General features: G+C 38.1%; 1 protein-coding gene across 1 annotated transcript in view; it reads left to right on the forward strand.

Moving 5' to 3' along the window:
* Nucleotides 1–16,221, forward strand: part of TAB2 (TGF-beta activated kinase 1 (MAP3K7) binding protein 2) — a 66,072-nt gene that overhangs the window by 44,418 nt on the left and 5,433 nt on the right. Inside the window, exons 2-5 of the mRNA XM_082480815.1 lie at nt 339–528; nt 6,077–7,589; nt 14,613–14,773; nt 15,440–15,533. Of these exons, the coding sequence (XP_082336941.1) occupies nt 427–528; nt 6,077–7,589; nt 14,613–14,773; nt 15,440–15,533 (1,870 nt within the window). The 5' untranslated portion in view covers nt 339–426. The remainder of the gene's footprint in view (nt 1–338; nt 529–6,076; nt 7,590–14,612; nt 14,774–15,439; nt 15,534–16,221) is intronic.

The raw sequence follows: 16,221 nt of genomic DNA on the forward strand, positions 1-16,221 counted from the left end.
CCTGTTCTTAAAACCATTACTTTTAATACTTTGATAAATCAAGTATTTTTTTGTTCTTAATATATTTTATAATGTCAGTATAAAAACCAAGACAGAAAAAAATTGATTCTGAGATGCGTTTATAAATGCGCAATTTTCAAGGTTATCAGTCTGTGAAGGGCAATTAGTTAGCCAGAGATACTGTGTGGGAAAATGCTGACATAAAATACAGGCTTATATTTCATAATTGGAAAGGTATTTTGTGTGTGTCTTCTGGGTTTGGGGGTTGTTTTTTGTTGGGTTTTGTCACATCAAAAGTGCCTGCTTTCAGTGTCTTAAGGTTTTCCTTCCTCTTACAGAAAATGCTGGGACAGAAGAGATGAGTACTCCCTTTACTAAGGCCTAAAACTGCCTGTTGAAAAACAATCCTGACCAGGCAACATACGAATGGCCCAAGGAAGCCAGCAAATTGATATTCAGGTTTTACATGACCTGCGACAGAAGTTTCCTGAGGTACCTGAAGGTGTTGTATCCAGATGCATGTTACAGGTCAGTGTTCTGTTAATGACTGTACAAGTAAGCAGTGTTACTTATTTTAAGCATTATGTGTGAGTGTCTCCTTTTGAAAGTGGATTTTTTTTTTTTTTTTATTTTCCTTTTTGAGTGAGACAAATACACACAGCTAATGTCTTCATGTTGCACAGCAAGCTCAGTGCTAAATTGGCCTCTCTTTTTCCATGTCTAATCAGGGGTGGCCCAGGGCAAACCAGCCTGGAAATCAGTGTGTGCATGGAGACTACTGTCTTGCCAATCAGTATGCTTGTGCCTTTTGGCCATCTCAAGAGCCAAAACTAACCATGGCAAAAGGAGGGATGCAAAGCCAACTTGAGCCCAGCAGGGACAACTTAAGGCAGTGCTACAAGAATGCAGCTTTTTTTTTTTTTTTTAAACTGCTTTGAGGGTCAGGGCAGGTCCAGAAGCAACTTTGCTACCTGGTCTCCATCATGCTTCAAGGTAATTAGTGGGCCCTTGCCCGCATGCAGGTTGACCCCACTGCTTTTCACTCTCAGCTCCCTTGGCCTGCAGAGCTGCTTTTGGTGGCCTTACATATCTTCTGCAGCATGGAGTATATGAGTGTCATGTGGGCACACCCAAGTCCTCTGAGGCAGCATGAATCAGGCAGGACTTAAGTGGTTTGTAGCCTAGCGTTCATCCTGTTGGACCTGAGTGGGTGTGATGCACTCGTGTGCTTCTGCCCAGTGCTTCCGAGGGTTTTGGCTGCCAGATGGACTTCATTTGTTTTGTTGTAGCTTTGGAGCCCATGCTGCTAATCTATAGGTTTCTGTTGGGCTTGCAAATAACAAAGCATTTTTGCCTGGTATTTCAGTTAGTGCTAAGGCTGTGGACTGCCCTATCATCACCTTCTATCTTCAGCTGTTTTCTGTACTGCCAATATCAGAGTAACTTACATGCCCATATTTTGTATCGACTTCTCTATAACATTGTGTTCGTTACTTCAGCAGATAAATTAATATGCCCATCCAAAGCCTGACATAGGGACACACCTGAATGCCTAGAGTTAACAAATGCTGATAGACTTACTTAACTTGCTTGAACATGTTTGCTTTGCATTTTTCAGTGATCTCAAAGCATCCATAGTGATTAGAACGTTCTTTTATTATCTAAGGTATTCAACCTTTGAGTACTCTAGATAATAATAGGATTGTCTGAATGTTCATACCGATCATCAGTATACACAACTTGATTGGAAAAAAGATGGATTAATAATAGGATTGTCTGAATGATTAATATTGAATAATTATTGTCTGAATAATTAATAATAGGATTGTCTGAATGTTCATACTGATCATCAGTATACACAACTTGATTGGAAAAAAGATGGGTCTTGAGTTCCCAGAAGCTAGCTGTCTCTGGACTGTGGCTAGGACATCTGTGGTTATGATTCAACATTCTTTATATGATAATTGTTTGTCTTGCTTTTTATATGTATTTTTATTTCTAGAATACATATAAATGTATACTTATATATTTATATGTAGTCACACGCACGTGCATCCAAACATAGTGTTTGTACTGTTGGGAGAAGTGTGACACTACCAATTTAATGTTCATATTTTCAAGACTTTATCATGACTCTCTTTTCATACTAGTGTAAGGAACTGGGAAAAATGCACTTCTTTGAGAGGATTTGTTTTGATTTGCAAGAGGACAAAATTCTGCTCAGGGCTTGTGAGGTTTCAAGCTTTCCCCAACCCTTTCTCTCATAATTATTTAGCTGAAGAGGAAATTAAACCAGACTATAAATTGCCTGTATTTGTTCTCAGGATTGTACACTGCCATTTTTATAATACTTCTCTGTAGGACGAATCTAATTCTTATACTACAAGTACAATTTTGTTCTTCAAACATGAGAACTGCTTGTTGAGCAAGGTCAATGGACTTGACAGAGTGAATGCATCAGTAATCACCTTTTGAATGTAATTCTTGATAAATTTAAAAGCTAGTGCTTGGCTCTTGAGAGACTCAGCAGTCTTCATAACATTGAATACAGTGGATTATTATTTTTATAAAAAGGAGTCTTATAACTGTGAAGAAAAGATACCGTACTTGACAGAGATATGGGAGAAGGGTTTAGATTCTGAAGGAGTGTTTTAGGTCAGCTTTTATAAGAGGATTTTTCAGAAATTCTGTAGGGTAATTAATGTGCCATGTGTGCAATATTGTTACACTAGACAGCTACCTTTTTTGTTATTAACTGGGAGCTGCTAAGACTCATCAAAAAAGTGCTGTCATGTTGGTGGTTCTTTGACATTCCATGAGCTCTGGTTTCTCTGAATCAGTTACCTTCTAGCTGTGCTACTCCTCTGACATAGTGGGGTTTTTTGGTTGGTTTGGGTTTTTCTATTAAAAATTAAGCCTAATATGACCTCTTTAAACCAACAAATTTTGTACTTGGACTGGTGGCAAAGATTAGAAAGCAGAATTTGAGAGTACTTTTGCGTGTCTTGCAATACTACTGGAACAGCATCTGAATCCTGAGTTCTGCTGTCTTGTAGTTGAGCATAGTGGAAGGCGTTTCCAATAAATGCAGTAACTATGGTTTAGGTCACAGAGAAGTACTTAAGGACATTATTGGGTATAAGAAATGGTGGTTCGCCTTGCCCGCCTAATACCTGATGTGCGAGCATCATGTGTCAGGATGAAGTTGGTTTTAAAACAGGAAGTATAAGATATCCCAGGAGAGAACCTGAAAGTTTAAGCAGTTACACAGTTTATGATGATACAGGCAAGAGGCTTGCGTAACAGGAAAAGTTTCTTCAGATCACTGTGAATTGTACAGGAAAACTATACAGATGCTTCAGTCCTGTTCTTTTGAAGTTTTTAGCCAAACACTTTCAGCTTGTTTTTAAAGGAAGGTTTATAGCATTATATGCTTATAATGAGAAACTGAAGGATAAACAGAGTACACATATCTTCAGGTAAATAGCCCATGGTTGAAATATCTAAACAATATCTAATACTCTAAAACCAGAGGACCACCAAAAATCTAATAGGATGAAATTTAAACCTGTGGAATCCAGGGAGTAAAAAGTTGTATTGCTTTCTTGGGCTGACAGCACTGAATGTTCCTGAAAAGTTTTGCATCCCTCCATTCTTCCCAACAAGTCCTCTGCATTCAGCTCTCCCCTTCTCCTTATTTGAAGGAGTCACTGCAGCATCCCTGGTCTGTGGACATTTGTCCCCTTTTGTTCTTTTTTGTTTGGAGCATTCTATAACTATTTGCTCCTCAAGTCTACGTCCTCTCCTTGCTTCATCGTTTCCCTCCAACATTCTTATTCTTTCTTTTTTTTTCTTTCTCTTTCAGGGTGCCAACATTTTAAACTCAATTGGGACATGGGCAGAGCTAAGATGAGGGGTATTGTTTTGCTGGAATATGCTCAATTCTGCCATCAACCGGTTCTCTGATCTATAAAGAGCTAGAAGCGGTTGAAACTCTGCCTCTACCAGCCAGAAGATGCCAGGGGTGCCATGTGCCCCTGTTTCCCCTTTGAGTTCTCCAATTTGCTCATTGACGACACTGAAATTTTGGAATTGATTGGATGCAGTCTTAAAAAAGAAAAAAAAATTGTCCAAAGAAATGCATTCAAGCTGAATGTAAGGGCCTTGCAAGCTTGGCCTGTTCCTTTTTGGTTTGGTATTTTTGGCCTTTCTGTTAATAATTTTAATTCACTTACGTTCATGCAAAATCTGCCTTTAAGATCTTTCTAGCTTGTTTTTCTGTGGCATCTGATCTTTTTCCCTTTTCTGGCTCCCTTTTCTCCTTTGCAACAAATACAAGGCTCTTGTTCTTATCTTTTCTTACCTACTGTTCTGTCCGTGTGCGATTCCTTTCTTCGCTACTAACTTCAATTACTTTGTCGTCTGGTGCTTATTCCAAACTATATGTACCATCAGTTTGACCCATTTTCACATCTCTCAAGACTTTTCTGCAACAATCCTTATGGACAGTTGGCTAGTTAGGTAGTCTTTAGGGAATCCTGTTACTGTAAAAGGTTTTGTGGGTGGGGGTTTTTTTGTGGGTGAGTTGTTGTTTTGTTTGTTTTTTTTTTAAGAATTCAGAACTGCATCTGGCCTGTATGAACACATAGTTTTGGTTTTATGGGTGGAGTTTAGCCTTGTCCCTCTCCCACTTCTGTTATGTCTGTCTTTTTCTTTTTCTTTTTTTTTAAATCTATAAGGTAGCAACAGTCTTGCTATGTCTGCACAATCCTCTCTGACCTCTCATTCTGATGGAAGGATGAGAATTACCATCTGCTAGTTTAACAAATGTAACTTGATACAAAGCATGTAGCATGGATCAATTTATCTTGATTGTATTATTCTTTAACTAACCGATAATGTTACTACTTGGCATATGCATTTTTTTTTTCCTTGATCATATGCATTCTTTCTAGTAACTATTTCTGTGTGCTGGATGAATTTGACACCTGTTTAGTTTTAGTAACATCTGGGCCTCAAACAGTGCTCTTCTGGCTGAAAGTATTAACCTTTATTTCTTGGGGTGGGAAGGATGGGCAGGGAGTTCTGTAAGAAAAGTGAAGTGGACAGAACACAACATTAAGAAATTATGCCACTGATGCATGTTCACTGTTTTCTAAAAAAATCCTTACGTAGGAAACTAAATTGAGAAGATCTAAGTATAGTATTACTAAACGTGGGAAAAAGGGAAGAGCGATTAGCAGTTTGCTTCCAAGATGTTCTTAAAAAGCAAATCAGCTAGGCTGTGGCTTTTGTTTTAAGTTATCCTATTACAGGTTTTGTAAAGTAACTTTGTACAAATGTGAGTATTTAAAAGCTTTGTAAACAGTGGTTTAAAATGAAAATACAAATGTCCCTTGGGATTTCTGTTAATGGTTTCATATTGCAAAAGAGTAATCCTGCTGTATTTGTATAAACTGAATTTTTACGTTTCTTCTGAAGTCCTGTACAACTCCGTGGGTCAGCATGTTTTTTGTCTGCATACGTTTCCGTTTTCAGCAAGTGGTAATGCATAACTGGTATTGAAGTGTTTGGGAAAACATTTAAAATAAACATGTGCTTTGATTATTTTTTTTTTGTTGTTGTTGTTTTGTTTGTTTGTTTTGTTTTGTTTTTAAGTTATTAACCAGTAATGTAGGTGCTGTGAATCCATTCCTTCTGTCATTTTCCCCCTCAAACCAGAGACTTGGTCATTCCTGAAGATTGTTCTGAAATTGAGGAGGAATAGCAAAAGTATTCATTCCAGGTGTATCATACTGTACGGTGTTAACTTGTCAAGGTCCAAGATCTACCTGTCATTGCTTTAACAGCAATGCAGACCTCTGCCCTTGGTGCCAGTGATAGAGTCACTGTTCTTAAAATAGTAAGCTTCATGTGCAAGCCCTTTGTGCCTGTGTAGCAGCTACGCTAGTCAGCCACCTAAAGCTTTCTGTTTAATGCTACATTATTAATTTTTCAGTGATGATTGGATGAATATATATATCTAACTGTGATGGTATTTTATCAGTAATGTCAAACTTTCATCTGTCTCTTATAGAATAACAATAACTTGGATGCCTGTTGTGCAGTTCTCTCTCAGGAGAGCACAAAATATCTCTACGGTGAAGGAGACCTAGGTTTTTCGGATGATTCTGGGATTCCTGGACTACGAAATCACATGACATCTCTTAATTTGGATTTGCAGTCACAGAACGTGTATCACCATGGAAGAGAAGGAAGTAGAATGAATGGAAGTAGGACTCTAGCTCACAGCGTTAGTGATGGACACCTTCAAACCAGTCAGTCCAACAATGAACTGTTTCAGCAGGAACCACAGACAGCACCTGCACAGGTTCCACAAGGATTTAATGTCTTCGGGATGGCTAATACAGTTAGTACTTCTAATCCAGGGCAGCACCTTGGATTTCACCTAGGCAATAAAGGAGTATCTAACTTGTCTCAACAAACACCAAGATTCAACCCCATTATGGTAACTTTAGCCCCAAATATTCAGCCTGGTCGCAATACCCCTACGTCTTTGCACATACATGGTGTACCTCCTCCTGTACTTAACAGTCCACAGGGAAATTCTATCTATATTAGGCCTTACATCACAGCTCCTAGTGGTACCGCTCGACAGACACAGCAGCAGCCAGGCTGGGCATCTCAGTTTAATCCCATGCACCCTCAGCAAGTCTACCAGCCTTCGCAGCCAAGTCCCTGGACTACTCTTCCTACATCCAGTACTACGCCACATACCTCATCACAACACTCAACACAGCCAAATCAGCAAGGCCACCAGACTTCTCATGTCTATATGCCTATCAGTTCTCCTACAACTCCACAAGCACCTATGATTCATTCATCTGGTAGCTCACAATCCTCTGCTCATAGCCAATACAACATTCAGAATATATCCACAGGACCTCGCAAAAACCAAATTGAAATCAAACTTGAACCACCACAAAGAAACAATTCTTCTAAGTTGCGTTCAACTGGCCCTCGCACCTCCACTACTCCCTCTTCCCTCAACAGCCAGACATTAAGTAGAAGTCAACCCACTGTTTACATATCGGCCAGTCCTCCAAGTACTGACGAAGTGATCACACGTGGTCAGCCTAAGGTCTACATTTCAGCAAATGCCACGACAGGAGATGATCAAGTTGTACGGAACCAGCCCACGCTTTTCATATCGACAAATCCTGGAGTATCTAGCACTTCTAGGAATATGTCCGGTCAAGTAAGCATGGGTCCTGCATTTATTCATCACCATCCACCCAAGAGTCGAGCAGTGGGCAACAGCACCACTGCAACCTCTCCTCGAGTGGTGGTTACGCAGCCTAACACAAAATATACTTTTAAAATTACAGTTTCTCCAAATAAGCCCCCTGCAGTTTCCCCAGGGGTAGTGTCCCCAACCTTTGAACCTACAAACCTTCTAAACCTTCCTGATCACTATGTTGAACCAGAGGGTATCCAGCATCTTACTGACCCTGTTTTAGCACATGTGGATAGGATCAGTGATGCACGGAAATTGAGTATGGGATCTGATGATGCTGCCTACACGCAAGGTAATATTCTTAATATAAATAGTAGAGATTTCATCCAAGTTGTCAATTCAGTATGTAGATTACAGAACAAGAAACAGTTGATAACCTTTGTGATGTTGATACAGTATCTTCAACTTTAGCATTCATGAGCATTTCCTAAATAAAAAAGCTTTATAAGCAAATCATAGATTTCTTTTTATGGTGAAGACATGTAACTGAATACTTGGAGATAAAACTTCTGTTTGTCTTAAGTAGATATGTTATCTGTTTAATGAAGTGGAGTCATAGCATCTTCATTTTTATGTTGTTCTAAAAGAAACATCTAAGCTTGTTCAATTTGTCCTGACGATTTAAAGTTACAAGTCTACTGGCAGATTTTTGAATCAATTGAGATACTGTTTCTGTTGGATAATGTTCCCTTTTTTTTCTTTTTGCAAGTGTTGTTTAAGAAGCAAGAAAAGCGGACTCCAAAAAGCAATTAGTGGGACAAAGTGTTGGCCTCCATTTTTCCCAATGTGTGTCTGACAATAAAATTCTGTTATGTTATAAAATGTGAGAAGGAACACAACATGAAAGAAAGCTATTTTAAATGATCAGTGGTAATGTGAGGGTAAAGCTTAAAATATGTGATATGGCAACACAACCTGTTAATCTTTTTCTTCTGTTTTCATGGTTTAGCATGCTTTTATTACCAACTTGATGGTCCATTAACCCTCCTGTGGACTTTTTGTGTAAAGAAGTTGAATGAGTCTTAGGATATTTAAGTAGTATTCAGGATAGCTTGTCAAAATAATTTCTCTTTGACCTCATTGGTTCTCTTGGACTTGGCAAGCAATTCAATGTTAAAAAACTGGCTTGTTCCACAACCACTCTAAATGTCCTTCAGATTAATTTAGCCATTTTGGTTTGTGTAAGTAATTACATAATTATATCTCTGGTGGGAGAGTAATCCATCCTAACTCAAGTGTCTAAAGGTTAGGTGTCAAAACCAAAAAACTTATCATCCTAGACTGCTTTATAATCAAGGAAGAGTTAAAGAACTTCAGAAAATGATTCATCTGTAGATAAGCAAAACAAATTGCCCTCCAGAAGTGGTATTCCCTTTCCTTATCCTGAAGGGAGACTTGTCTGGCTGTTTTAGTCCTAGAAGACTTCAGACACCAGAAATTAAGCAATCGAAATCTTGTCCTTAGGCTCCAATTAATCTTCTAGATCATAAACTTGCTTCCCAAGTATTCTGCATTTTGGGTACTTGTTGGGGAAAGGTATCTTTCTCCTGTTCTGCTTTTCTGATGGGACTGACTTCTACCAGGTCTAGTTCTTCATCTCTTGTATCCCTGGTAGCGGTGGATACCGTAACATGACGTCCTGCACAATCTCTACAGGCTGTGGGTATCTGCCTCAGCTTGATAAACTGGATGCTAACTTGTGATGCCTAATTCTGCTATGCAGCCTAGAGTTCAAAAGTGTTGACTGGCTCATACTGTGGAGCCCAGTTGTTCCTGAAGCCAAGACGTAGGTGCAGTTTTTAGATTTAAGTGTAGGTGCATGTTGTGGATTGGCACAGCTTTAGGGACACACCATCCTTATGTGTCTTTCACTAGTTCGTATAAAGTACACTCGTGCTTCTGCGTTTGTTTACATTCAGAAGCGTTTGAGATTTCTGGCGTGTGTTGCTCTGTTTCTGCTGCAACAAGTGCGGTATTTTTTTAAACTTCTGTTATTATTTAATCTTTGGAAAGTTAAGAAGCGTGTGATGTACTTACCTGTGTGGTCTTGATATCTGGAAGTTCTAATTATTGCCTTTAAACTTGAATCTTTTACTTAGAGGTGAGGGGTTTTTTTCTGTTACATACTAAAAGGGATTTGAGTTACTTGATGCTTTCTGTTGTGAGGCCATACTCTAAGCTGCTTATAGTTTAGCCAGACTGTGCAAAAAACCATCCATGCTAGGTGCTTGTCTCATTTTAATTGTAGCCAGAAGAGATGAGTAGATTCTCTGGCCATGATTGGAGAAAAATGTATTTTCATCAGCTTTTCCATTTCTGCCCAGAATGCTCCTTACCTTGGCTTGGGGTAGAAGGAATGTAAAAGGTGGAGTTGATTTGGTGTCCAAGGAGACTTTCTTTACTTTGTTCCAGTGAAGTACATTCATATATGTAGTCCAACCTTGGAGAATAGAAGGTATTTTGGACCTATCTGCAAGTGGTGCTGCCTGCCACCTCAGAAGCTTTATTTCAGTTATGGTGTATGTAGGCATTCTAGTCTTTCCTTGATTAGACTTCTGGTTTTCCTCCCAAGTAAGTCACAGTGGGTAGTAGAAGGCTGACAGAGTGCTAGGTTGAGTCTCCACCACTGACTTTGTGATGCTAAGAAACTCACTGTCACCAGACTTTCCAGAAGTGGTTGCTAATTGACGTTTCTTGTTTTCTTGGATTCCAGTTTGAGATACTGTGGACTTGCTTGTGGAAATGTTGAGAGCACTCATCCAGTGCTAAAGCCAATAAGAACAATGCTGTGAGAAAAGTAATGCTAGGTGCATGCCCAAAAGTACAACCAAAGGAGGATGCATTTTTATACTAAACTATTTAGTATCAGTTTCCTGTGTGTGTACAGGAGTAACAATTCCCATTACTTAGCAGAGATTTCAAGTTAAATATAATTAGTTTTATTAATAAGAAGTAATTATCTGAGATTTCAATATATAATTAACTTCATACTGAAGTGTCTTATGGATGAAAAACAGTGAAATCCTGTTAGAAACTGAAAATTATGTACTCCTCAGAAATATTTTTGTGATGTACACTCTATGTGTGGAGTCATCCATTAAATAGCAACTATTTAATAATTAGCCTTATTCTGTGCTTTCCATCTGTATAATGGGCAGACATCCTATTAAGAAAATACATTGTTGTGTAATAAAATCTTCAGGTTGTTGCTTTCATAATAGGGAGCTTAAGTCCCATAGTTCAGTGCTACTTGGCTTTTGACTAATTGACTTTTTCATATTATTTCCTTTACCTTGAGGAGGGGATGGTATGCATAGTTAGAGCTAATCATTGGTACCAACTATAGGTTTGTATGTGGATGTACATTTACTTAGCAATTCTTGCTGCTGTTTTTAATGTAAATATGTTAAGTGATAAACTAGTTTAGTAACTTGACGTTTTGCACAGTTCTTGCTTTAGTTTCTAGGAGCTTTTTAAAATTTTCAAAAAGAAAAAAAAGTTGCAGGAAGCATTTCTTAAAATCCTAACCCGTCCTTGCAGATCTTAACCAAAAAAAAAACCAACCAAACAAAAAAAAAACACAAAACTTGAATGAGTTACAGCTGTGCTCCATGTTTCCGTGCTCCAAGGGGTCTTAAGACCATTACATCATATGATTTTAGAAAAAAATACAGCCTTATATTTGGCTGTGGATATCAGGGCCCCACTCTTGAGTGATGCCCTTTTTAAAAAAAAAAAAATAAAAGAATATTGGAAAGGTAGAACAAAAAAAAAATCCATGTGAACTGCTGAAGTTGCATATTAAATGCATATTAAATGATTGCATTTTGTGCAGCTTCAAATATAGATTTTGAAATTTGCACAAGCATAAGTGTATCCTGAAAATTTCACAAACCTACTGCCACAGAGTAATTGCATTGCCGGAATTCCCTTTTCCTCCATATTTGGCAAACTAAGAAATTTAAGAAATTCATAGGTCTGTAGAATAGGGTGAAATCATTGTGTTCCTAGATTAGCATTATTCTTAGAAACGCTTACAATAACAAAAGACACTCTATAAAGCAGTGATTTTTTTTTAAAAATTCAGATTCACAGGGGCCTTGAGAAAACAATTATGCATACATGGTCAAACCTAGAAGTATGTTCAGTGTCTGCTTGCATAGGTCTCTAGGAAAGGAAAGGTGAACTTTTGTCCTCCAGACTTTCACGCTCCCCGTAATTACAGTGATTTATAGCCTTTTCGTGGAAAATGTGCACTTTGAATGTCAAAGGCAACAGTGGCATCTGGCAGAGCATTTAAGTGTACTGTTCTTGCCAATCTTCTAACGTGAACATGAACATTGAAAAAATTGAATGTGCGTAGTACCCTGATTGTACATAATTAAAAAGTTGAACATGAAATCTATTCTGGTTGTGGTACAATAATGATGAGTCAAGAAGGTAGTCTTTGTACTTCTTTTGCTAGGATGATTACAGTAAATAGCTTTTTTAAGGATGTTTGAATAAACAAGTGCAAGCCTGAGGCTTTCTGGCTTGTACTCCAGGTGTGTCTAGTCTATGTAGCATAAGTTTGGGTGTGCCTATGCTGCCTACATAGGTGGAATCCCCTTCCTACAAGAAGCACAGGATTATCAAAAAGGCCATTAAATGTCTCTTACTGGACAGCGTAAACTAGATCTAGTAGCTGAATTGCGTTAGATTAGGGGATGTGCTGCGTTTTTTTCTTAACGTTTTCAGTTGCTCTGATCAACGCTAGAGGGAGCTAAATGCTTAAATTGCTCTTTCCATTATTAAATGCTGCAGTGGGATTTGGGGAGACTTGGTGTTCTCCAGCCCACTTTTTCCTACAGCTACAAACTGGTATTTAAGTAAAATTACCCAACACTCTGTGAAAGCCACCACTTAAACCAATGTCTTGCCAGTCCCTTATCCAAGTTATTTTTAATAATAGAAGTTTAGCATAGCAATATCAAGCGATTATTTTTCTTTCATCGTAATGGTAATTTTGTGATGAGTGTGTTTAAAATCTGTTGGGATCTGAATTTGTAAAATAGTAAAGTAGTCACGACACTGCTAGGAGAATAAATTGGATCATGTCTGGAAAGTGATGTAAAAATGAAGAACATGTAATAGTGCTGTGGGCACCCATCAGTGCCTTCTGCTCCCTGTGCAGCTCCGTAATGACAGCTCAATTTCTAAACTACAGAAGTGGAAGAATAATGAAATGAGAAGTTGTGGGTTTTTTCCCTTTACAAGAGTAGCTTAAAAAAACAAAACAAAACAAAAAAAAAGTGGGGTGGAGGAGGTTCTCCAGAGATGCAGTCTTGCTTGTAGTGTTACTCTTAAGGCCTTGCCAAGTGTCCTGGAGATACTCCGGTAGCACTCTTCCTTGCTTACCATGTCCAGTGTACTGGCTGCTCACCAGCAGCCTGTATCTGTAGTTTGACAGGTCTCAAGAGTTCTGAGTTTGGTCAGTAGAGCACAACTGTGTCACTGCAGGTCAGGTACCAATAACCTGGGCTTCGAGGAGTTGCCTCAGCAGTAATACCAAGGCAATGAAAATAGAAGAAGAAAAGGCCTGTACTCTCCTTGCAAGAATAGAGGCAAAGTAGTCTTTGATTTCCTTTCTTTATAGTTGCAGCTACATTTGTAACTCCTGGAGTTCATAAATGGGAAGAAAATCCTTCAGCTGTTTCTAAAAGGCTTTTCAAGAGGGGAGGCTGTCTTTTGAGACTGCTTACATGATGATTCCAAGTTTTCAACAAAAATCTTTATCTTGGGATTTCAGTTACTGTGTTTTTATATTGCATATGAGCACAGCTGCAAATTTTAACTATAGTCTGACTAGTGGCTACCCCAAATAAAGGTGCCTATTTATGCAAGCGTCTCTAAATTGAACAAAAGCAAGCAGAAGCTCAAGTAGCTTTGTCATTTCAGTATCTTTTGAACATGTGACTCCAAATCCTAGGCTGAACCTCAGTAAGTCCTTGCAGTTCTATAACACTGTACAAAAATAGTTTGGCTTGCTTTCTCCTATTGAAGAACCTCTGGAAGACAAAATAGACTGTGGGAATGAATGAACAGGTGGGAATTGCAGCAGAGGGCAGTTCTGCTTGCCAAAGATTGGAAAGTTGCATCTTTTTGTTGTGCTATTTTTTCCTCTGCTACTACTCAGGAAATCTAACCAACTGAATCTGAGTGCTTCTGATTTTTTGGTACCTAAAGAAATCATGGTGAATTAAACATCATGTTCCAGATAGTTTTGTTTAAACACTTTGTGAGGGGAAATTCAATCTTTTTTAAAATACCTTGTTATTGCTACCTTTTTTTATATATATAATTTCCACAGTGCTATAAAGGTATCCATAGTCTGTGAAAACTGATTGTGGTTTATATGAAGTAGTAATTTAATGGATGAGTGAATGGCTGTGCAGAAGTCAATGATTGTTGGGTTTATTTAATGAAATACTTTATTTTTATGGAAGGTGATTATTGCTTGGACCAGTGTTATCTGCTCATGTGGTGATATTTAATAGTATACCTACCTTTAATGAAATAAACTCCTTAAACTGTATGAATTTTGATTGTGTGTCCTGCTACTCATGTTCTTTATAGCTTTAAAAAACTGTGGTTTAAATGTTAATTTCATTGTTTCTAAATTAGGTCTCCTCATGCCATTTTCTTTACAAATAGTATGCAGTGTTAGAAGCTGAGTTAATGGTCCTGCACCATAGTTCAGGGATAAAATGGCATGCAATCTAGCCTGTGATAAATCTAACTGATGTTTGCCAGTGGTATTGCTTGTAGTACTTTCTGTTTTGGTTTAATTTGGTGTATCCTGCTATGACAAGAACACTGGATTATGTTCCAGTCCAACTAGCAACAAAAATAAAAATCTAGCATATATAGTGCTCTGTATTGCAACCATCTCTTTGAAATCCTGTTCATCCTACCTATTTTACAATGGTTGGGCTGAATACGGTGCAAGGAAACATTTGTTGTTGGTTTCTGGTAGTCATTCTTGTGTATTGGTTGGTTTCTTGAAAAGAATTACAGCTAAACTTTGCATGGTCATCATATGTTGTACGAGTTTCTCATTGTATTTGCTTGTTGTATGTAATTAATTTGTGCTGTTTTCAAAAATATAACAGTTTCTGTCCTATGGCAGAGACTTTCTTGTAAGGAGAATGGAAAAGCAATCTGTAGCAATATTTTTTGTGTGTGTTTTCCCAAATGAGTACTAACTTTCATCTTTATCTGATGTTGCCATGTGAAGGATAATAAAGAAGATAAAATGAGACTTTATGTATTGCAGCTTTACTGGTACACCAGAAGGCCAGGATGGAGCGACTTCAACGAGAACTTGAGATTCAAAAGAAAAAGTTGGATAAACTAAAATCTGAGGTCAATGAAATGGAGAATAATCTAACACGAAGGCGCCTGAAAAGATCGAATTCTGTTTCCCAAATTCCATCAGTAAGTTGAAATATCTGTAGTCTATAAACCTAAACAAGTGTGGTCTGTTGCAATAATTTAAAGGAACACTTGCTCATATATTGACAGTATTTAGTGACAGGCAGTATAGCTAGAATTAAACTGGTAAACAGTGTAGTTTAGAGTAAAGACTAAATATGCATTATTTAACCACAGCCTTTCAGTTCACTAATTGCTTTGTGAGGTGTTGCTTTTAAAGGCAGTCACAAAAGGTTTGACTTGGTAGTCCTTCCAGATGTTCTTAAAGGCATGATCATGTAACGTTTCAGACTAATTTAATACTCATATTGCTTTCCACACAAGGTATTTTTTGTTTTCATGTATATCCCAGTCTCAAAGAACCTGATTAATGCACCAGTTTTCAGTGCCAGAAGATCAGCCATTGATCTGGTGGACCATTGGCTGTGTCCTGACCACAATCTGGAGCTGTTCAGTCAGCTGTGAAGTCTGATGAGAGAGAAGAATTCAGTGGGTCTGAAAGCTTTTTGTAAGATTATGCTTGGATTAAAGGAAAGGTCATTATAAGGGAAAATTTTTTCGTCTTCACTTCTGAAATAACTAAATGCTGTCTACCTATGTGTGAATGATAACTGATAATAAAATGGGAAAACAGGCAAAAAAGTCTAACAGGCAAGTTTATTTTTTCAGCTGGAAGAAATGCAACAGCTAAGGAGTTGTAACAGACAGCTGCAGATAGACATAGATTGCCTAACCAAAGAGATTGATCTTTTTCAAGCAAGAGGTACAGTATGTCTTAGTACATCAGCAACTGTAAATGTTGATTTATTATTTTTTTTCCTTTCTTCTTTCATTGTCTGCATGTATCAAAAGCGTCTGTGTTATAAATGATGGGTATACACACTATTTGCAGAATCATCATATTAGTTTGAGTGAAACCATGGAAGTAATGGTCTTCTAAGCCTGTTGTTCTTGTTGTCTTTATGATTTTCCTAATCCCATGGTCATTCCTATGTCATACTTGGCTCAGAAGAGAAACTTGTGATGCCATTTATTTAATAAATGCTGAGGGGTTAATCTGATTATTTGAGTATCAAAGAAGAGGGAGAAGTAGTTTTCTAAATGATACAGCCATATGTATGCATCGATCTCCCTCTCTTATCTTCCTGTTCTGTCTTGTATTCAGCCTCCCAAGTTAGCAAATACAAAGTACAGTTGTAAGTTCCAGTATGCTGTCCTCTTTCCACTTTCCTTGTCTGTGGGGACACAGCCTTTGGTCATGAGAGTGAAATTGAGACAGCTGAACCAATTCAAAAGCTGCGAACAAGAGATCTCTCTCTTCCTGCTTCTCTCTCTCACCACTTACTGTGCTCTGGCTCTCTACTAGCTTTTTAGACCCTTTGCAGAGCTGATTCTGCTCGCTAGCCAAGCAAAAAATGTTGCATTGCTGGAAAACTTGCTACAGATGATGT

Source organism: Vanellus vanellus (genome assembly GCF_965231255.1).
Source record: "Vanellus vanellus genome assembly, chromosome: 3".
NCBI lineage: Eukaryota > Metazoa > Chordata > Aves > Charadriiformes > Charadriidae > Vanellus > Vanellus vanellus.